The sequence below is a fragment of the Taudactylus pleione genome, unplaced genomic scaffold, assembly GCF_031769625.1.
Source record: "Taudactylus pleione unplaced genomic scaffold, aTauple2 ptg000041l, whole genome shotgun sequence".
Taxonomy (NCBI): domain Eukaryota; kingdom Metazoa; phylum Chordata; class Amphibia; order Anura; family Myobatrachidae; genus Taudactylus; species Taudactylus pleione.
The window spans coordinates 24,632,732-24,657,092 of NW_028284443.1; the positions used below are offsets into that span (position 1 = coordinate 24,632,732).

The 24,361-nt window shown below is 41.6% G+C and overlaps 1 protein-coding gene across 1 annotated transcript in view; it reads left to right on the forward strand.

The window, feature by feature from the left end:
- The window catches only part of DOCK4 (dedicator of cytokinesis 4), a 422,657-nt gene extending 408,839 nt beyond the window's left edge, over positions 1-13,818 (forward strand). The window contains exons 51-53 of the mRNA XM_088457720.1: positions 1,246-1,359; positions 5,618-5,679; positions 8,506-13,818. Of these exons, the coding sequence (XP_088313846.1) occupies positions 1,246-1,359; positions 5,618-5,679; positions 8,506-8,928 (599 nt within the window). The 3' untranslated portion in view covers positions 8,929-13,818. The remainder of the gene's footprint in view (positions 1-1,245; positions 1,360-5,617; positions 5,680-8,505) is intronic.
- The last annotated feature ends 10,543 nt before the right edge of the window (positions 13,819-24,361 follow it).

Below are 24,361 nucleotides of genomic sequence, written 5' to 3' on the forward strand. Positions count from 1 at the left end.
TTACTGTGCTGGCCACTCCATTACAGACAGAATACCAGCTGCCTGCTTATTCCCTAAATAGTTATTGCATAATTTGGAGGTGTGCTTTGGGTCATTGTCCTGTTGGGGGAGGAAATTGGCTCCAATCAAGCGCTGTCCACAGGGTATGGCATGGCGTTCCAAATGGAGTGATAGCCTTCCTTATTCAAAATCCTTTTTACCTTGTACAAATCTCCCACTTTACCAGCACCAAAGCAGACCCAGACCATCACATTACCTCCCCCATGCTTGACAGATGGCATCAGGCACTCTTCCAGCATCTTTTCACTTATTCTGTGTCTCACAAATGAAGTTCTGTGTGATCCAAACACCTCAAACTTCGATTCGTCTGTCCATAACACTTTCTTCCAATCTTCCTCTGTCCAATGTCTGTGTTCTTTTGCCCATATTAATCTTTTCCTTTTATTGGCCAGCCTCAGATATGGCTTTTTCTTTGCCACTCTGCCTAGAAGGCCAGTATCCCGGAGTCTCCTCTTCACTGTAGACATTGACACTGGCGTTTTGCGAGTACCATTTAATAAAGCTGCCAGTTGAGGACTTGTGAGGCGTCTATTTCTCAAACTAGAGACTCTAATGTACTTGTCTTCTTGCACAGTTGTGCATCGAGGCCTCCCACTTCTCTTTCTACTCTGATTAGAGCCTGTTTGTGCTATTCTCTGAAGGGAGTAGTACACAACGTTGTAGGAAATGTTCAGTTTCTTGGCAATTTCTCGCATGGAATAGCCTTCATTTCCAAGAACAAGAATAGACTGTTGAGTTTCACATGAAGAGAGAGTGTATTTCTGATTAATTTAATGTTATCTTCATTGAAAAAAACAGTGCTTTTCTTTCAAAAATAAGGACATTTCTAAGTGACCCCAAACTTTTGAACGGTAGTGTATTATTCCAAGTATGTATGTATTTATTAACATTTACTTATATAGTGCCAGCATGCTTTTCCATGTGATTTAACTAAAATATTATTATAATAAAGGGTGATCTACATCTGAAGCGTTCATGTCAACCATTCAGCATCTCTTCTTAATTTGCATAGTCATTACATCTTTGGTCTCTCTGCCATCTAGTTTGTGTTTGAACGTTTCTGCACTGTGAAATATGAAAGGATGCTGTCATCTATGCCATACAAAATAACACATTCAGGTCTGACTTTGAAAATCAAAACTGAAATTCAAGGTTGATTGTGTCAGTTCTGCTCCTATATTACAGCAGTGAACACAACCCCGAGCAGTTGGAGCTTGGACAGTGGAAAAGAAGCCAAAAATATGTCTGAAAGTGGAAGGCTCATAACTCCTCCTGTACCACCCAGGCACGCGCAGGCTGGTATGTCTGATTCTTCCAACAGTTCCCGTTTACATCTATTCAAAATAAATAAATGCGAACTTCACGCGTTGTAGTTTTATTTACATTTTCGTTGAGGAGACTTTATTGGAACAAAATTCACAATTAGTCATTTAGTTCCCACAATTTGTGGCAAATTGTCAGGATACAATAAAGAGGATTGTTTATAGCAACCAAAACTTTGCTCTCCATTCCTTTACTTGCTGCTGTGAGTAGGGCTGTACTGTGTTCTGATTTTCCCAGGACATTTCCCTTCTTTATGCTCGAAGTATTTTACGCTCAATGCTTATGTTATTCCTGTCATAATTATTATTATTATCATCATCATCATCATCACTTATTTATATATGACCAAAATACTCTACTTTGCTTTAAAATTGGGAACCATCACAGTAATAAAACAAATCTGGATAGTAACAAACAGACAAAGAGGTAAGAGGGCTAAACTTACAATCTAAAATGAAATATGAGTTTATATACAGCCATGGCCAAAAGTTTTGAGAATGACACAAGTATTGGTTTTCACAAAGTTTGCTGATTCAGTATTTTTAGACCTTTTTGTCAGATGTTAGTATGGTATACTGAAGTAAAATTACAAGCATTTCATACGTGTCAAAGGCTTTTATTGACAATGACATTAAGTTTATGCAAAGAGTCAATATTTGCCGTATTGACCCTTCTTTTTCAAGACTTCTGCAATTGGGAAGCAATCGGGAAGCCGACTGCCTAAATACTGGCAGCCGGCTTCCCGACTGTCATATCCCGGCAAGGGTGAAATGCCGGGCGTCTAGATGTAGACGCCCGCATTTCCCTGATGCCGGGAGACCGGCGCCTGGCATCCCGATCGTAGTGATGCCGGGCGCCGCGAGCAGACAGCCGCGGGGGGGAGGGTTAGGTTTAGGGCTCCCGGGGGGGACTTAGGGTTAGGCACCCCCCCGGGAGGGTTAGGCTAGGGGGAGGGAGGGTTAGGGTTAGGCAGCGGGGAAGGGGGTGGTTAGGGTTAGGCACTTAGAGGGAGGATTAGGGTTAGGCACTTGGTTAGGGGGGTTAGGTTAGTAGATACTCACCTATCCACGATCGGGATTTCCAGCGCTGTCGGGCTTCCGCTGCTCGGAACTCTGCTGATGTCGGCCTGCCGCTGACGGCCATGCGGCCAGCGGTATTTCATACCCATTCCCTGCAATTCGCCCTCGCATGCTGTCAATCAAATTCTGGGCCACATACTGACTGATGGCCACCCATTCTTGCCTAAGAATTTGTGGGTTTTTGTTTGTTCAACCGCCTCTTGAGGATTAACCACAAGTTCTTAATGTGATTAAGGTCTGGGGAGTTTCCTGGCCATGGACCCAGAATTTCGATGTTTTGTTCCCCGAGCCACTTAGTTATCACTTTTGCCTTATGACAAGGTGCTTCATCTGCTGGAAAAAGACATTGGCCCTCATTCAGAGCCGCTCATTAGCGGCAGTACGCTCGTTCCGAGCGATGTTTGCACATCTGCGAATGCGTACGGTTTTTAGTACGCATGCGCGAACCAGTCAGTGCGGCCGAAAATCGTTTGTACGCTTTGTACGCTATATAGCGAGTGCCTGCTATTTTGAGTGACAGAATGAGGCGTATGTAGGTGGTAACAGGGGAAGGTGCTTGAAAAGGGGGGAGTGGAATTCGAACGCAGGTGTGCTTAAAGGTCAAAACGGGCGTTTTAAGGGTGTGCATAATTAATCCAGCAGCGTCATTGACCACGTCACTTGGTTTTTTTAAACTCAGAACTGCTCGCAAAATAGCGGTTGAAAAAACCAACCACAAGAATAGCGAGCAGTTCATACGCTGTACGATGTACTCGATTAATCAAATAAATAGCGGACATGACGTATGGTGCGAGCGGCCAGGGGGCGTTTTTATCAAATAAACGAGCGTATGTTTTGCTCGCTCGTTCAGACTTAGAGGTGTGAACAGACTGCAATTTGCGAACGGATCATTTGAATAGCCACCCCTTGTTTTTGAACGAACGACCGCAAATAGCGAACGGCTCTGAATGAGGGCCTTTGTTCATCACCATAATATTCTTGGATGGTTGGGAGAAGTTGCTCTTGGAGGATGTTTTGGTACCATTCTTTATTCATGGCAAAATTGTGAGTGATCCCACTCCCTTGGCTGAGAAGCAACCCCACACATGAATGGTCTCAGGATGCTTTACTGTTGGCATGACACAGGACGAAGACTTTTGGAGGATGGCTTGGTGTCAAGAAGGACAGCAAAAAAGCCACTTCTCTCCAGGAAAAACATCAGGGACAAACTGATATTCTGCAAAAGGTTTGGACTGCTGAGGACTGGGGTAAAGTTATTTTCTCTGATGAATCCCCTTTCAGATTGTTTGGGGCATCTGGAAAAACGTTTGTCCGGAAGAGGAAAGGTGAGCACTACCTTCAGTCCTGTGTCATACCAGCAGTAAAGCATCCTGAGACCATTCATGTGTGGGATTGCTTCTCAGCCAAGGGAGTGGACTCACTCACAATTTTGCCTAAGAACATAGCCATGAATAAAGAATGGTTCCAAAACATCCTCCAAGAGCAACTTCTCCCAACCATCCAAGAACATTTTGGTGACAAACAATGCCTTTTCCAGCATGATGGAGCACCTTGCCATAAGGAAAAGTGATAACTAAGTGACCCGGGGAACAGAATATTGAAATTTTGAGTCCATGGCCAGGAAACTCCCCAGACCTTAATCCCATGAAGCACTTGTGGTCAATCCTCAAGAGGCTGGTGGACAAACAAAAACTCACAAATTCTGACAAACTCCAAGCATTGATTAGGCAAGAATGGTCGGCCATCAGTCAGTATGTGGCACAGAAGTTGGTTGACAGCATGCCAGGGCGAATTGCAGAGGTTTTGAAAAACAAGGGTCAACACTGCAAATATTGACTCTTTGCATAAACTTAATGTCATTGTCAATAAAAACCTTTGTGACTTTACTTCAGTATACCATAGTAACATCTGACAAAAAGGTCTAAAAACACGGAAGCAGCAAACTTTGTGAAAATGTGTCATTCTCAAAACTTTTGGCCATGGCTGTACATGAGGCTATTGTAAGTGCCACAAGCACATGCTGCTCCAGCCAGGTTAAAATGGGTAAAGTGATTGTTACACAAACATGTTGTCATAGGGGTCAGTAGGATGTTTGTATATGGAAGGCAGATGAATGTAAGTTTTGCACTGTGGCCAGTAATTGAGAGGAATAGCCTAGCAAGGATAAGGAGGGTGGTAGTCATTGCATAAGCTCGCCTATAGAGGTTCCTATATTAAATAAGTCTATGGAAGCACCTAAGATGTGTGGGCATAGGCTCCTCTAATGTTTTAGTGTGTTTGGGACCTCTAATTATATAAGGGTAGGACTTATGGCCTGAGCAAACTTCAGATCACATGGCTTTTCGTTTTTCTTTTCAAATTTATTGTGTGCTGCACAGTAGAAGGTGCAACAGCAGTTCTTTATTAGGGAAGGATTTGTTAGCGTAAATGTGATAGTTTTCTGGTTGGAGTACTTAATAACTGAAAATGTTTATTACAGGCATTTTGCGTCTTACGTGATAGTTAAGAGAACTCCGCAAATTATGCAAAAACTTTTTGCAGGTGATCTTATTGTCAAATCAAGTATATTAGTTTAAATAAATTGATATTTTCTTTGTGTTCATGTGTCATTTTGTCACAGTTAAAAATGACTAATTAGCTTAAAATAATAACCAAAGATCTGACTTCTGGATTATGTACAGGTTTGTTTTGTAACTTAAGTGTAAGTTATGGATAGAAATACTCTTTGAATGATATAATAAAAATGTTCGTAGAGCATACTGTCGGTTTTGTGCATCCCATCAGTTTACAAACCCAAAAGAATAGAGAGACCTCTTTCATTTTATTTATAAAGAGGACAGTATTAGTTCAGGTGCTTATTGAAATACATATATGTTAACTTTGAAAATTTTAACATTTCATTTTTAATGGAATCTGTACAGCATAGCAAGGGAAAGCTAAATCTGGGAAACTTACCAACTGTGTTTGTTGCAATACAGTATACTGATAGGACTGACAAATATACATACTGTACCAAGAATAAATGTAACAATTTAGTTTGTGAAAACGAATCCTGGCCAAATGATTCTATGTAGAAATGCCAAACTGAACATTAAGTAACGCATCTAGTATATGTACATTGAACCTCTCGCTAACTCCTTTTATTGTGATTTCAGCGTCTCCAGCTAGAAATGCCCCTGCAGTGTCTCCCTCCCTTATGGGACGATCTCCAATGAAGGTAAATGAGGTTCCCTTTTCTTGTCATGTCATTATACTTATTATTGCATAAGGTTATGGTGGCCTATAGTAACAGCAGAGGCTACTACACAGGTTACATTGGGAAATTTCCTTGAATACACCCTTTGACTATGTGCTTGAGGACGGGTGCTGTGTGGGGAGTTCACAGATGCCTGGCTAATGCAGCTTCAGTGGGTGAAATCATATGGTTGGGTAATGTTTTTGGCACATATATTTTTATTACACTTTGACACATGTACAAACGGATGAGGAGTCAGACTGCGTTCATTGTCTCATCCATATGTAAAGTGTTGCATTGATGATGCACTCACCGACTGATTATTTCTGTGGTTTCATGTACTCTGTCTGCATTGACTGTACTAATCCACTTTGTAGCCCCTGATGAACATGTTATAAATGATTGTATCCTATGACAATCATCTGCTATGTTTTCAATCTGTAAACCATTTTTGTACATTATCTATCTGAATCTATCTTTCGTATAATTGCAGCACAATGCTTGCTGCCTCGCAAACTACCGAGATCTTGGGTTAAATTTCAACCAAGGGTCTGGTTGTGTGGATATTTTATGTTCTCCCTATGCTTGCGTGTCCTCCGGGTGCTCCGGTTTCCTCCCTCTATCCAAAAAACATACTTGTAGGTTAACTGGGTTAAAACAAAAAAAAAATATCCCTGTTGTATATGTGCGTGTACTTGTGCCAGGGAATATCTATTGTAAGATCCACTGGAGCAGGGACTGATGTGCATGACTAAATATTCTCTGTAAGCGCTGTATAATATGTTTTCACTATATAAATAACTGGTAATAAATAAATAATTATTTTTCAAAGCAATATCATGTAGTTTGTAACGGAAAATAAATAGCAAGCAACCAGCAGAGGGCACACTTACACTGCAGATAACTGATTTTATTTTGGTACTGAAACCTCACAGTGTTTTTTAGGGAAAAATAGTAATAATGTGACTAAACATACCTCCTTTATTTGCCGATAAATGAAGAAGGCTGGTCATCTATTTTTGTCTGATCTGAAGGATTGTATGGACTGGCATTATGTACGCAGACATAAGACCAATTATTTTATTTGCTGCTAGGGATGGGAATACATTGTGACAACTGGAGAAATAAAAAGAGCCTGAAATAAATGTGTTGATTTGTTCTGGAAATTATTATTATTAGTATGGGCATTTGTTATACAGTAGTATGTTATAGTTGTATAATTGGTGCAATGTGAGTTCATCTCTTGTGTGTGATAATGAGTGGCACTTAAAATTGTAAGGTACAATCCTCTGCTCCTATATGGTCATCTAACCCGTCAGTGGCTTCTTACACCATTATAGCTTGCACTAGCTTGAGCATTAACACTTATATAATACATTAGTTACGTTCCTCTTGATAACCCTGTTGTTGTGGGTAGTGATGACATACTCAGGTGAGTATTTCTATAGAACCAGCTGATACACCGACATGTAGTAAGATAGAAAGATGAGTGAGAATATACAGATATATACCTGCTGTTGCTGATTTGTTGTCACTCTGTGTCCCATTTCTGTGATATTCTGAGAAAACCATGGTTCACACGCGTCTTTGTGTCTCACAGCTCTTATACCTTTTTCGGGTTGTTTTATTTTAGCACATATTATAGTATGCAAGTTTTATTGGAAAAACAATAAAGGCTGACACTGCAGTAGGCATTATGTTTACTATAAAATATATTAGGCCACACCTCCTTTTTACTACCCTTCCCTGCCCCTTTCCCTCTTGTTACCACTTCTTACTTCCACCTCATTTCTGCAGTTATAGTATGTTGCTTCTCTTTCCACGATAGTCTGTTTATGTTGGTTGGTATGACATTCTGCATACGATCTGTTTTTTCTGGACATTGCTGTCTTTGAACTTAGGCCCTGATTCAGAGCCGGACGCTCTGACAAAGCGCTCGCTCTGAATCAGGGCCGTCCTTCTTAATTTTTAGAGCGGCCTCCTGGCCACTCGTATAGCTGTGGGTGACCACCCACAGCTATAGCGAGCGGCCAGGAAGATGGTCGCGATGGTCTTGCGACGAGACCCTTGTGGTAGGGTCTCGTTGCCGCAAGCCCTGGAGTGCTTTCGGCTCTATCACAGCCGAAAGCACTCCCACTGACATCACTTGTGATGTCAGTGGGGCCGGCCCCAGACGGTAGGCGTTCCCATGGGAACGCCTCCGTCTGGGCAGCCACGCCCCCGGCGCGCCCTCCAAAGGGGGCGTGCTGTCACTCACCATCTACAGCACGCCCGCTTTGGTACGAGACCCGGAGCGATGGTTTGCCCGTCGCTATCCGGGTCTCGCGCATGCGCACTGGGCCAACATCGACCCACTTGCGAGCGCTCAGCATCAGGCCCTTAGTCCTTTATTTTTAATTAACCTCATGACGGTTTTTCCCTGCTGTATTTGTAATTTACAATGCTAGTATTATTATTATATTTTTCTATGCTTCCCTTTCCATCTTATGTTGTGATTTTGTCCTTTACTCCCCAATAAAAACAAATTGCACAAAAAATATATTATGATAAATACTGTAATGTAACAAAGCACCATATCACTTACAGGTATTTGCCACTTTGGATATTTGAAATTGCTCCAAATATACTAGGTCCAGTACACATACAGTTGACTTGTCATCTTTCCATAATTATGGTTACAGAGCTCCACATTGACTAGTTAATATAGTTATCTGTGCAGTCAAATACATTACTATATACAATACATTCCTTCCTCCAACATTTTTTGTGACACAGAAGATGTATTAACCTTTGTTTCTCATCTTGCAGGGCTCAATGCAGTCATTTACTCCATCTCCTGTGGATTGCCATCCATCAAGCCTGATGTCTAATTCCCCAGTCTTGTCAGGAAGCTGCAGTAGTGGCATTTCTTCCCTAAGTCGGTGCAGCATTTCAGAGATGTCAGGTTTTGAGAGTCAAATCTTTGAGCAAACAGTATCCGTTTCTAGTTATGGTATATCTGAGGAACCAACAAGGAAGGAGAATAAAACGCCACCTCCTTACAGCGTGTATGAGCGGACTTTGAGGCGCCCTGTACCCATACCTCAGTGTCTTTCAATACCTGCCCCTAACGACCCTCCAGCTTTACCACCCAAACCAGGCCCAGTGCGTCCTACAAGTCTGGAGAATGGCAAAAGGACCGATCCACTGCCACGCCCGAGACCTTTTCCACGGAAAGTGTCTCAGTTGTAACTTGCTTTTACATTTTCATGCCGTGAATGAACAATATTATTACTTTTTAGAACAGCTAACCCCTGTGGGTACTGTGATGAAGTGAAACTGCAGAAGGGGTTTATACACTTAATGAAAGTGTGGGCACTTTAAATGTTTACTATTTGATTCCCTTAATTAAGGAAATTAAGCATTTTGTTTTGTATTATTATTTTGCACATTATTATAGAAGTATTAATTCAGGATTAACTTGACAAGGCACTTTGATCATATACAGATAACAAGCACATCCATTCTCTTAGAATGTGCTGTTTCTGGAATAAAATTCAATATTTCGTTTTAAACTTACTTTCCTTCTCTCTCTCTCTCTCTCTCTCTCTCTCTCTCTCTCTCTCTCTCTCTCTCCCTCACTCACTCACACTTATTCACACTATTCTCACTCTTTTGTATTTGCTAAGTAGATTGTGTTTTGCTATTTAAAAATACTTGATTGTTTTTAACTACTATTAAGCCAGCCAACAATTCCAAATTTGTTACATGTGCTACCTTCACATCTAGATTGTATTTGTCCCGGGTTAGTATATTGCTTAAGTTTATTTTATAAAAATAGAATTATTCATTTTTCTAAAATTAATAAGGGATTTTAACTTATGTACTGTACAGTGTATACAATTTTCTGCTCAATTGCAGTAATTTATCTTCCTTATTTTGTGCATTATGTATATGCAGAGAAATTGTTATTGCTTTATGAACTTGGGGTTAGAGGGTGCCAGAATTGCATGCATTAATAGGTGTTCCATTGGTCAGAGCAGGAAAAATGATATGCTATATGTATCTGCTGAAATCATTATGCTTACAGCCTCTCTTATGGCTGCTTATTTTACATGTAGCTTTATTCCAGCAAACCAACCAATTTACGAAAGGTGGTAATACGTTAGGTGCTTTAGTGGTTCAATTATGCAGAACATTCGTACATCAATGTTTTGTTTGTTTTTCTTTGGTTTTATGTTTGAAATAACCAAGTTCATGTGCAGTTCTAAATGATGGGTTAGATTTAGATTTATCTCATCGCAAAAAAAAGCATTTCTTTTGGTAAGGTTTATTCTATGGCCAAACCCAACCAACTGGTTGACACCTATTGCTGATCCGGAAAATAATTGGTTCGGTGTTGATGAATCCATCTACATTAAAGAATGGATTTTTTTTTTATGTATCTAAATATAAACTGAAGTGTAGTGTCTAGTTGTACAGACCTATGGGTAAGTTTACTAAAGAGATGTTGCCCATAGCAACCAATCAGATTCTAGCTATTATCTTCTAGAAGGTTCTAGTTAAATGTTAAGTAGAATCTGATTGGTTGCTATGTGGGCAACATCTCCACTTCTAAATCCTCTCACTTTAGTAAATATGCCCCTAGAGTCCTTTCTTTTTTTATAAAACAAAAGAAGCCACTCTCATAATTTATTGAAGCAAATGAATGGGATACTTACTTGAAACATAGATTTCGAAGTAGACAAAATGAGGGTCATCAGAAACTTGCACATCACCTCTACAGTTGCGCAATTGTGTTTTTTTTAATGGGCTTGCATACTCACATTGAATGCTCTTTTCCACAGTCATCTGCTCTGCTGTTTTACAGAATGCCATTACAATAAGGTCCCTATATATATGTATGCATAACTGGTGCAGTAAAAACCAACACAGCATAACATATTTCACCTAATGTACTGCTTGTTTCACCCTAATTATTGCTACAGATTAATTTATGAAAATAAGATCACACTGGGGCTATTTATTTTATGTAAGACATATACAAACGGTGTGCAATTAAATGCATTGGTGTATCAAATCTTTTTGGTGGTGTATATTCCAGACCCATGTGTACGGCTTTAAAGCCTTGACACACGCCTTCAAATTTGAGTTATCCAAAATTAGCAGCTTAATTAAATATATCATTCACATTTTAGCGATTCGGTGACTTGATTGGAGCAAGCCTATAGCAGTAAGCAATGGTTATTTTGCCACTCAGGTCTGCCCATTAGTCGATGGCCCTCCTTCTAATACACAAATGCACTTGTCATTCATATGTGCATGTGCCATAAATCCTGTTTTGTATTGTCATATGGATTTAATGCACTGCAGAGTGTACTTTTTTAAATCCAGCATTTGTGTTTAAGTTTCTTTTTTTTCCCCTGTTGCTGCATCCATTATTTCTTTCAGGGTTTTGTTGTCGGAAGATTTATGTATGTGTCTGTGTACCTTCCTACCTAATTAACTCTAAATCAGATCCATTGTTAAAGTGCCTTGCATTCAACACTATTTGCAACCCTAACATTTCTAGTATTATTTTTTTCATTACTATTGTTTTCTAGCAGAACAATATGGCAGTTGCAGGATTATGGAAAATCCTCATTCAATGTAGTTTTTTATGCACATCACCAAGCAATATAAGTATAACTTCTCATATATTTCACCACATAGTTTTGACTAATTTGATTCTATATGCCTTTAGACTAAACCATCTGGATGCCATTTTCAAACGCTTTAGTAATTACAGTACAAGCATATTGATAGTTATCATACCCACGACCCACCTCCTCCTAAGCATAAATCTATTGTTAACACATCACTATATAACGTGAGGAGCAAGCTTGTCATTAATGTTCACACGTACTTCTGTGGATGCTAATTATTTATGCCAGGTACAGACATGAATGAACAATTGCAACTAAAATGAACATAGACAATGTTATTTTTATCTGCTAAAATTGTTGTACAGTACATTAGATACAGACTTTGTTATTTTATTGCTGTGAAATGTGAAAATCATGCACCTTGAGTGAAGTCATTGCAGATCAGGCGTAAAGTACTTCAAAATAGAAGATAATTTAAATTTTACGTATAAAACTGAACAGCATATCATAACCATACATAATATGTAATGATCAGATTTGTGCTAAAAAAATGTAACACAAAACTTGAACCTGGGGAGCATAGGTTACCCCCAAGAAAGCTGTATATGTAATGCCAGTATCAGTTATAGGTAGACCTTAATGAACACTGTTCTGCATGGTGCTGTATGTTTGTATGCAATGTGAGTGCTGTGTAGAAATGCACTTTTAATAAGAAAATTGCATATGGGATTATGTACTTAATTTACTGTACTTTGGTTTTAATTTCAATATGTACACATCAGTAAGACTAACATTATATTCTGCAAATTTCTATTTCTTAATAGTAGTTAGAGATGCCACTTTGAGCGCTGTTTGATGCACATAGATTAAGATGTCATTCCCCCAAGTGGTCACCTTATCACAATTGTCAAAGTGATGACTTGGCCTTACACAGCAATAATAGTTGAAAAAATGGCAGTCAGAAATGTGAGTAAATTGTTAAATATGTACATTATATGATCATATATAGTACATGTAGGTGGATTTATATGGCTCCGTTGATTAATCACATTCATTACAATACAACAGAACCTCCTATCTATACTTCTATTTGTTGCCTCTCTCCTGGTGACCATTATCACCATTATCCTTGCATTCTTTGCTTAAGGCAACTACATGTTTTTTTTTTCCTTCAAAATATCGGCCATTAGGCTATCAACAGCACATTGATCATTGGCTCCATCATCCTCTACTTCCTGTAGTTATCTCCTTGATAACCATTTCTGGATTCATACACACAGTAACTACTGCATAATGCAATAAACATTTACTTGCAATTATTGTTTCTGAAATGATCATACATCAAAGAAGAAAGCAATCCCTAGCAATGCAATTTTTCGATTACAGATACTTGTACAGATGTAATGTGCCTTTTCAGCTAGTGTGCTGTCTCATCATCATTTTTCCCAAAATTATGGTCATTGTAGATCTGTTTTACTGTGTTGCTTTTATGTTCCTACTAAAAGACCTACCACCTGTTGCAGCACATAATTCTACATCCTCACCAACTGAGCACCTTACGCAATTGCTTTCATCATTCACATGCTTGCTGTTTATGGCAATTTCCAAAATAGTTATGCATTTAAACCCTCCGTTCAGAAAAAAAAATATTTCCCTTTTTGCTGGGAAGCTGATTTTTTGGTAAAGCGTGTATTTTGCTTTTACGGACAGTCTGGTTGAAAGAGAATGACCACTTTTTATATATTTTCCCAAGAAAAATGTTAGCAGGTGAACAATTAAATTTTTAGTAAATGTTCGAGTATTTTTGTACATAACTTGTTAACTTAATATCTTGTTAAGATATTACACTTAAAAAAATAAGAGCAGGCACGCACATGCAGTATGATTGTGATAATTATGCCAAATAATTTATGTATTAAAAACTATTTGTACATACATGCTTTTTAAATAATAATTCAGCCATATTGACTTTACAGTTTTGAATGTCAGAAGAAAATATATGGTAAAAAATATTTATGTTTTAGTAAAAATTATTAAAGAACGATAGTAATGTTAGCTTTGTACCGGGCAATTTTGTAGTTTGGAATTTTTAGAACTGGTTGTGGCTTTGGAATATAACATACAGTGTTGTGTTTTTAACATACTTTAACAGATTATAAGAGGCAACAAGAATATATGTTTGTATGTATATGTTTGCATATACATAGATTTGTATAAAAATGCATTGCCTTCAGTTTAAATTTTAGCATTGTAACAAACTTCTCTGAATTCTCTGTGTAGTTCATTTGTTGTACAGTGATATTAAGCAGTGTTTTGTTTTTTTTCTGCAGCCATTTTCTATTTTTGGCAACCAGCAGAATTGTTACATTTGATATATGCGTGTATTACTGACCTCATTTCTGCAGAATAACTATTATGATGATCTCTTCTCCAGATGTTCATATTAGTTAGCGCAGTAATGGATTAAAGTAAAATAAAGTTACTTGAGTAATATTCATCTTTTGTCTGTTTCATTTTTATAATGCTATTATGGGACTCGCATTGTGTATGCTTATGTGCATTTTCCTCAATTAAATACAGCATACATTTTAACTCTGGTTAAGTGAAGTTGTTCACAATATTGCTATCATCAGTTAGAGGGATTTTTTATTTCATTATAGAAATCATGACTGTTCCAAGACATAGGAACTCAAGCCATGGTCTGTGTTGATGAAAAGGTTGTGTGTGATGTCATTTTACTATCTATTCTTGTTATATCATATGACTTCTTCTAATGTCCTTCTTATTTTACTGCAAGGAAACTTTATCCCTTAAAATACATAATGTCCTTCTGTAATTGAACTGTAAAATGAGTGTGAGCAATGGAAGTAGTTGTATTATGTTGGGCAAAGTGGGTCCTGTTTGGATGGATTTTGGTGAGAAGAGTAGATGGGAAATCTCATGTACCCACACCTGTAAAAATCCTGCTCTTGTTCCTAAAGCTCCCACTAACAGATGGCTCATTCACCAAGTTTTCTATTGCTGCCCCTGGTCCCCTCAGTGGCTTGCAAAAGCCCCTTCAGGCTCTCCTCCACAGACTCGCCCCCATTAGGGCTCCTTCCAGAAATTTCCCAGGCTGGTTTTCCATCCCAATCTGCCTTTAGCTTGAAAGACCTACATCTAGTACCTAGTATGTCCACATGAAAATACATACAGTAAATTTGTTTTTCTGTAAAGGTAGAAACTGTATAATGATAAAGAGTGTGTCTGATAGCACCTGTGAGTATAACAGATTTATAACACACAGTGAAATACAACCCTGCAATTGATAACTCTGCAGGTAAAGTGATTGAAAAACAGCAGTATATGCATACACACACATACTCTACGTGTATATAGATATAATATAGCATAGACAATGTTTATTCTCTGTCATTTATTTATTGATTCTCATTCTATCTAAGCAGCTAGCTGTTATCAGTATAGGGGAGTTGGTCCATATAGACAAATATTCTGCAAAGTTTACTCTCTGAGATTTTTGCTTCTTGTTTTCTTTGTTTTATATGTGTAACTATCAGCAACGGCTCCTGCCCACTTACATGGGGGGGCTGCCGCTGCTGCTGGCTTGGGTTCCAGCGCCTGCTCAATGATTCTGGCTGTCGACTGGTCCGGCGTAAGAGCGGCGGTGGCGCCGCGCATGCAGAACACCAGCTTCTTGGGGCTGCATTGGTTGCAGCCCCGAGAAGCCCGTTAGGACTGACCAAAAGGCAGAGCAGCGGCTTCCACTGGAAGCCACTCTCTGCTGATCGCAGCCCAGATTGGCAGTCCCAGGGGGAGGAGACACCTCCCCCTGGCTGCCTGTCTTCAGTGTGACTGGCAGGTGGTGCTTCCAATGGGAAGCCACCTCCAGTCACAGTAAAGCGCTCACTGAAGTGGCTGACTTTACTTTGGGGGGGGGCGCTGCAGCATCGCAGCCCCTAGGTAAGATCCGCCACTGGTAACTATTATTTTTTGGAAATCACAAACAACAACAGTAGAACAAAACACTTAGCAGTGAAATAGAGATCTTTGAAAGAATACCACAATAAAACAGTAAAATCCATTGTTATCCGATAATACAATTTAGGACTGTGGTAATCACTGACACAATATGATGTATCACATGCATACAACTTAGAAAGTGATTAAATGTAGTGAAAGGGAAACTAACCCATGGAGAAAGATTATCTTGCAGCACACATTATATGAGAAATAATACTCAATTGATGCAGACATATGTGGGATGGCACAACCTTCCTTCCATGTACTGTGTGTTTATAGAGCACCAAAACGTGTGTGCGTATATATGAGTGACAGCACTCTGTGTGACTTGTAACACACAGGGCTCAGTACATCAATGTTTCAGAGCTGTATTTGAAGCCCTTTCATCGGGATAAACAGGATAACCCACTGAGGAAGTTTGTTTCCAAACGAAACAAGCTGGTTAAGCTTGTTTTGCTCACCAAAGAAGACTCTACACCTTGGTTCCAGTTGTCTATTGGACAATCATGATAAGGACCTGAATGAACCACTCTGTCTTATTTATACGCATAGTGTCACGTTTTTTTTTTTTTATAGGGCTAAGTCCTGTATTGGTGAATTTGAATCCTGAGAGGTCTACACCATTATCTTCATTGGATTCAGATAAGCTTTACAAATTCTACTTTTAAGTATGCGTATTACCTCAAATGTCACCAATATTTCAATATTCTGTATTGGTAATAGTGCATTGAGGAAGGTTTTTTTAATATATATATATATATATATATATATTTTTTTTTTCTGTTATGGTCACTTAGGAATCACTGTGTAATACCCCTAGTACCACTACAGGTGAGGTCTTCTGCCTTCAGCAACCACCCGCTGCTCCCTTAGAACACGATACATTCAATGGTACTTAGGCGGCCCCCTGGTCTTATACTCAGGATAGTAGGGGCTTACACATTTATTCTAAGGCCTCAAAAAGCAATGCAACTGGTAATGGATTGAAGAAATATTGATGCCAAGGTGCAGGCTGCTGGGTTGTTCTAGAGCAAGGTGCAATGGCTATGTTGGCCGAGATGTTATTAGGAAAGCCAGAATATGGCTTTGAGAGCCGAGGTGTAGACAGGCTGAGATGTGGCCTTGCTGGCCAAAGTGCAGCTATGACAGCTGAGGTGCGGCGATAACAGCCAAGGTGCGGCTAGTGAGCCGAGATGGTACAGACTGAGATGCGGCCTTGCGGGCCGGGGTGCAGCTATAACAGCCAAGGTGTAGATGATGAGCTGAAATGGTACAAGCTGAGATGCGGCCTAGCAGGCCAATGTGTGGCTATGACAGCCAAGGTATAGCTGATGAGCTGAGATGTGGCCTAGCAGGCCGAGGTGTAGCTGATGAGCTGAGATGGTACAAGCTGAGATGCGGCCTAGCAGGCCGAGGTGCGGTTATGACAGCCTAGGTGTAACTGATAAGCTGAGATGGTACAAGCTGAAATGCGGCCTAGCATGCCGAGGTGCGGCTATGACAGCCTAGGGGTAGCTGATGAGATGGTACAAGCTGAGATGCGGCCTAGCAGGCCAAGGTGTAGCTGATGAGCTGAGATGGTACAAGCTGAGATGCGGCCTAGCAGGCCAAGGTGTAGCTGATGAGCTGAGATGGTACAATCTAAGATGCGGCCTTGCAGGCCGAGATGCGGCTATGGCAGCCGAGGTGCGGCTAGTGAGCCAAGATAGTACAGGCTGAGATGCAAACTGGAAACACTGACAAAAATTGAGCAAGACCTCCACTGACAAGAACCGGAAGAGCACATATGGATACGCTATAGGTGGCAAGATGGCAATGAACCAGCAGGCTTAAAAAACATACCAATAGTAGCAAGTTAGGTGATTAATGAATCCCACAGGTGAGGAGGAAACCTCATCCAGTATCATGTGCCATCATCCGGCATTCTGGTCTCCTAGCAACAGCAGACGCCGTCCCAGTACGGTTTGAATGTAGTCTAAGAGCAGGGTTTAGAACAAGTGGTTGACGAGCCAGGGAAGGAGAGGCATTCGGCACAGAAGAAGGTACGACACGCTAGCGACTTGTAACATATATATATACGGGGCACCAAGAGGGAAGGGAGCTGGTACAAATTACCCGGGCTTGCTGGAGGGGCCCAGCACTGCTCTCCCCCTCTTAAATCACAGCAACCCAGCACACGCTGCTGTGTCCTGGGCTGCACTGAGAGACTGCTCGCGGCTGCTAAGAAGCAGCCACAGCAGTCTCCTATGCATCAAGCTGAGAGCGCCCCCCACTGGTTATGCGTCGGGCTGAGGGGGCTCACTGCGCCGCAAAAATTTATTTTTTATAACTAAGGGGGTGTGGCCATACTGTCACGATTAGACCAGGCCCCCTTTTTTTTACGGGGCCCGGCACGACGGGCTTGTATAAAAGTAAAACCTGTGTAGATGGTCTGACTGAAAACAAGTGGTTGCCATTGCTGGTGGCCATCAATGTTGCACCATCGATGGCAACCCTCAATCGAAGTTTAGGAAACATTGGCAGTTGTGGTCTACACAGATCTCGACCAATCGCTAAACAATTGATGGCTTCTAACGATGGTTGAACCATCAATGGTACAGCTGTCAATGGCCATCACTACAGTATAACATAAAAATTGCTATTTTTATGGCATACTGTGTTTTAAAAAAATATATATTTTTTTAAATAAAATAGTGATGGATAAGTTCAAAATTATGTTCTTGACCTAATTCAATCATAAAAGAAACCAACAATTTTGGAGCGGTTTTTGGAAAAAGAATTCGTCAGTTAAGTGGTTAACACACGTCATCTCCAGGAAGTGTATGATTAATCAGAACCATCGAGAGCTATCGGAGCTGCACGCAGCGCTTAAGGTCGACCCTACTCCACCGCAAGCACTGCGATCACTGCAGGCTGAAATACAACCAAGTGACGTGTACAATGATGCTTCCATGCGAATTATGCACACCCATAAAACTCAGTTTTGACACCAACACACCTGCTTTTGCAGCACCACTCCCCCGTATCTGTCACTCAGAGTAGCGCTCAGTCTTTGTGTTAAGAGCGTACGATTCCCAATTGCAATGACTGGTTCGCGCACTGCGATGCATGTGTAGATGTGCAACAATCGCCCATAGCGTGCGTCCGCGGCTTAGCGTCCGGGTCTGAATCGGGCCCACTGTTTCACCGGGAACCTGCCTGTCGTGTGCCCTGCTTTCTGTGACCCTATTATAAGGGCACAGTCGTGCCCTTATATTAAGGCATGTAAAAAAATGGATTTCTCCATAGAGAATTCCGAAGGGGGGGGGTCAGGGTGTTTAAGTAGCTATACCTCAAAAGGTACAGAGTTGAAATTTGGTAGGGGCGGATAGAACTGTCACACGGTGCTGCATGCCAAATTTCAGGGCAAAAGCATAAAAAATGAGGACATGGGAGTAATCTAAAGCTCCAACTGTCACTTTTTTCTGACATTCTCAATTAGGAACCCTTTTCTGCTATAGTCTATGGGGGATTTTTGGGAAGGCATAACTCAGGGTAGGGGTGGAATTTAGACTTGGGGTTTGTTTTATTTGGTAGCTATTGTGCCAGGGTACGTGCTTTTGTGGTTCAGGTAAATTAGAAAGTTACAGTTTTTAAACTATTAACTCAAGAATGCGCCATTGTAGAGATAGGACTTTTCAACTTGTAGCGCAGCCACAGTAGGAGCCTCCAGCAGGTGTAATAACTGTAGCTTCACTTGGGTGCACCAAGATGGCCGTCGTTTGCGAGCTATAGCGGTGGTGGACTCGGAGGAAAGAAGCTGGCGTTAGCTGCAGCGGGAGCCGGCGGAAAGGCGTGGGGGGTAGCAGGCGTTAGCTGCGGCCAGCACCCGGGGACAGTAGCGGGCTTTAGCAGCAGCAGTGCAGGCGGCGGTAGTGCAGGCGTTAGGACCCGGGGGAGGTAGCAGCACACATAATGCAGGCTCGGATCTGGTAGATCATGCTTTGTGTGTTTGATTTAAAAAAAAAATGGCGTGACACTGCCCCCCAGAAAACAACCAGCACCGGGCTTTGGAGCCCCAGTACTGGTTGTGCTAAATACAGGGGACAAACGACGTAGGGGTTCCCCGTATTAAGCACAACCAGCACTAGGCTTTTCAGAACCTGTCCTGGTTGCCAAAATACAGGGGAACAAATGACGTAGGGGTCCCCCGTATTTAGCGCAACCAGCACAGGGCTCTGAGCTGGTTCTGGAAATACATTGGAAAAATGCATAGGGTCCTCCTGTATTTACCAGAACCAGCACCGGACTCCTTCTAGCGGGGGGGGTGATGCCACAGCCAGGGGAGCCCTTTCACCAGGCCCGCCAGCCGCAGCATCACCCCTGACCACTACTGGAGAAGTGGACAGAATGGCTTCAGGGATACATAGGTGAGTATGTGAGAGTGCGTGCAAGTGTGAGTACATGTGTGTGCATCTATGTTTTAATAAAATTGTATTTTTCTATGGTGTGTTGTGTTTTTTTTAATATTGCTTTTGCTGTGGAACTAAAAGTACCAGCAAGCCCGTAATGCCCCGCATGCTGATACTTGTGGTTCTCCAAGTACCATCATGCGGGGGAGGCATGCTGGGAATATTTATATTTTCATATGCACCACACTTTACATAATCAACCCGGCACCCACCACCCACCACCCAGGGGTACTGGGGATAGCCCCGGGCTATCAGCCTGGGCCTGGGGTGCACTGAGGGGGTCCCCAACTCCCCAGGGAACCCTGGCCTGGGCTGACTAGCGATCAGGTGTGATGCTGCGGCTGGGGGGCCTGGTGAAAGGGATCCCCTGGCTGTGGCATCACCCTCCCGCTAGAAGGAGTCCGGTGCTGGTTCTGGTAAATACAGGGGGACCCTACGTATTTTTTCCCCCTGTATTTCCAGAACCAGGAATGGCTCAGAGCCCTGTGCTGTTTGCGCTAAATATGGGGGACCCCTACGTCATTTGTCCCTCGTATTTTGGCAACCAGGACAGGTTCTGAAAAGCCTGGTGCTGGTTGTGCTTAATACGGGGGACCCCCACATCGTTTGTCCCCTGTATTTAGCACAACCAGTACTGGGGCTCCAAAGCCCGGAGCTGGTTGTCCTCTAGGGGGCGGGGCTATGCCTTTTTTTTTTTTACACATTACATCTTTAACGGATGTGTAGATGGATCTCACTGCTGCATTCGTGCATCTGTGACATTGATTTGATTATCTCAGGTGTATACACACTACCAGTGAGCCCTCTGTCGCCCACTGATGCCCCCTTTGTATTGCACCCCTGCCACTGCTCTGCACCACCGCTGCTGCCCCACATGCCTACAGCCGTTTCGCACTCTGCACCTCCCAAAACAACCTCCTGTGTTCTGTTCCCTCTTCCACCTGCGTTAGTGTACCATTTTGTTGCCCTTCTCCCCTGCAGGTGGCCCGGGTTGCTCATCCAAACCCTGATAGTTAATACAGTTTTAAAATCTATGAAATTCCATAGACAAAAAACCTTATCGTTTCAGATGTCCCATTAAGGCTACTTAGACATGATCTGAAATTTCACAAAACCTATTGATTTTCTGCCACAAACTTCAAAAAGCAATGAAATTACGATCATTAAGGCTAATGCCTTAATGGACGTTTTCCTTGAGCAATGCAGATATGGTATGCCATCACACCCTGTGGTTAACTGCAGATTCAGAACTCTCACAGAATAAGATTGCTGTCACTCACAAAATGGTTGAGCTACTAATTCACAGAATTGTGTGCTCAATGAAATACACACATGCAGTCTATGCAACTGAGGTTTGAGCAGTTATGTGGCTCCCACATCCCACTCAGTGCCCACAATCTTCCCATTTGATCACTAAAACAATCTCACTGGCTTCCAACATCCTTCTCACTGCATACATTTATTTCATTTAGAATACACGTTCAGCTCCCTTATTTTTTTTAAATATCATACTCTGTCTATGCATGTACACTTTCTTCCCCTATATACCTCCATGCTGCTATATGTTCCCCAATCCCTACTGCTGTGTGGTCTCCCAACTGTGCTAGTCTGTGTTCCCTCATCCGCACCAATGTTTTTCCCCAGCCGCACTGCCCTGCATCCGTGCCTTCTCCACAACCACGTTGCTGTCATTCTCTCATCTGTGGCACTCTTTGATCCATCTGCACTACTCTGGTCCCCCAACCGTGCAACTGTCTCCCCCACCACAAGCCCACACCACTCTGTCTTTCTCCCCATCCACACCAATCTGTCTTCCCCAATTCCTACTGCCGTGTGGTCTCCGAACTATGGTAGTCTGTGTTCTCTCATCCACACCAATTTGTCTTTCTCCATCTGCACCACCCTGCATCCGTGCCACTCTGTTTCCTTCTGCACTACTGCCTTCCGCTAAGCCACGCTGCTGTCTTCCTTTCCTCTGTGGCACTCTTTCTTCCTCCATCTGCAACACTATGTCCCCCCAACTGTGTAACTCTGTCTCCTTCCCCCACCCACACTACTCTGTCTTCCTAACCATCAACACTAATCTGTCTTCCCCAATCCCTACTGTTGTGTGTTCTCCTATTTGAGCTAGTCTGGATTCCCTTATCCGCACCAATCTGTCTTTACCCTTCTGCACTGCTCTGTCTTCTCATGTCCATGCTACTCTCTTCCCCCATGCACGTCGCTCTCCCCCCAAACCGTGCCACTCTGTTTCCTCCCATCCACAACACTGTTTTCCACCAATCTGCATTACTTTGGCTACTTCCCCCTCTACATGCCTTTGTGTCTCACCTATCCACGCTGCTGTGTCTCATCCCCCCATCCACACCACTTTTATCCCATCTGCACAGCTCTATTTTCTGCTTTGACCTCAGTTGCATAGACTGCATGTGTGTATTCCATTGAGCACGCAATTCTGTGAATTAGCAGCTCCACCATTTTGTGAGTGACAGCAATCTCATTCTGTGAGAGTGCTGAATCTGCAGTTAACCACAGGGTGTGATGGCATACCATAACTGGATTGCGCAAGGAAAACGTCCATTAAGGTGTCAGCCTTAATGATCGCAATTACATTGGTTTTTGAAGTTTGAGTGGCAGAAAATCAATAGGTTTTGTGAAATTTCAGATCATGTCTAAGCAGCCTTAATGAGACATGTGAAACCGTAAGGTTTTTTGTCTTTGGAATACATATATATATATATATATATATATATATACACACTTTATTTAGTTACATATAAAACATATAATAAAAACGAGCTTAAAGCCAACCATTTATTTATGAGCTGTACAACTGGATGGGTTGCATCTTACAAAACTGCATGCTATGAATATCACATATGTGTTTTTCAAAATGGTGAAGCTATATACCAAGAACAGAAGTAAAGTATGGCCTTGAATACAATTTGCCTTAAAAAATTCAGCAGAAGTGTGGTGACCTGACTAGTTTTATGTATCATTTATGGGGAAACCATGGTCCTAAACTCACCAAAATAGATCTGTATTTATTGTAATCTCTGATCTGTACATTATGTATATTCTTGAAGGGGGTAGGTTGACTGTTCTATTAAATACATTCATGCTAGAATATAAATAAAATACCTTTCTCTACAATACGACAAAATACATTTTATTGACAACCACTCTTTTGGTGGATAATGATTAGTACATAATGAGAATGCTCTGCATAGGAGATGATCATACTTTATCTGCACATATTTCACTTTTAGAAATTCCTTATATATATAAAACTAAATAAATAATTTTTGTTATCGATACTTTATGTTGCTACAATTTTAAAATAGCAGAATCTACCTCTCCCATATTTACTTCTCCCATGTACAGCACCACTACTAGTGCACACTGCAGGTTGCTGCTTTAAGTGTTTGGTTAGTCTCTTGTTAAATGACCAAATGTATATAATTAAGTCATGTAAAACTTTAAAAGTCTTCATTTGTTTATTTTTATAAGAACCTTCACATTATGCAGGAATTAAAAACTGTAGCCGGATCATTATTTGTGTGTATGTGTGGCCTAATTATTTGTTCATCCCAAGCAGCTATTTTATTCTACTGTGAACAATTATGCCAGGAATTATCACAAAGCTGATAAATGCTCTGTGATGCACTGGATATTTCTCTTTTAATCATAGCTTATATCCAGTATTGTTGCTACTGTGTGGATTAAGCTGCTTACAGCTGCACAGTATTCTTTAAATGGTCAGAACAATGTGGGGGAGAGAGAGGAAGCATGACTAACAAAATTGCTCTGAAGATATTTTGTTAGGGATTTTTATAGCACATCACAAGCTGAACATGAAAAACTGTAATTCCATTCAAATGAAGGCACAAACTTGGATGATAGGTACATACTTCAACAATATATTATATCTCCAAATTTGTTCCATAGGTGAAGTATTTCACTTTATCAAGATGCAGGGTCTGGCTGGCAACATTCAGTCTGGGAGGCAGACACAAGTAAATGGCCCCAGGGACCATTCTAATGACCAATATATGAGGCATACTTGCCTACTTTTGAAAATGACTTTGAGGGAGATTGCAGATGGCTGTAGAATGCTGTGCGCCATTGTGGGGAAGTGGTCTCTTCCACCCAAAGGGCGTGTCTAGCTCCACCTATGGGCGTATACATTCCTATAAGCTGACACCCTAGCTCCCCCACTGACATTAATAGATCTCTGCCCTGCCACATTGACATTAATAGATAACACACACACATTACATGACTAGATTCCCCCCCACACACATCACATGAATAGATCCCGCCCCACACACAGACACATCACATTCATAGATTCCACCCCCACACAGACACATCACATGAATAGATCCCGCCCCACACACAGACACATCACATTCATAGATTCCACCCCCACACAGACACATCACATGAATAGATCCTCCCCACACAGACACATCCCCACGCACACACACACACAGTAATAGATCTCCCTCCCTCTCTCTCCTGCCCCACAGCCAGGACCGGCCTGCTCGTTACGCCAAGTACGCAATC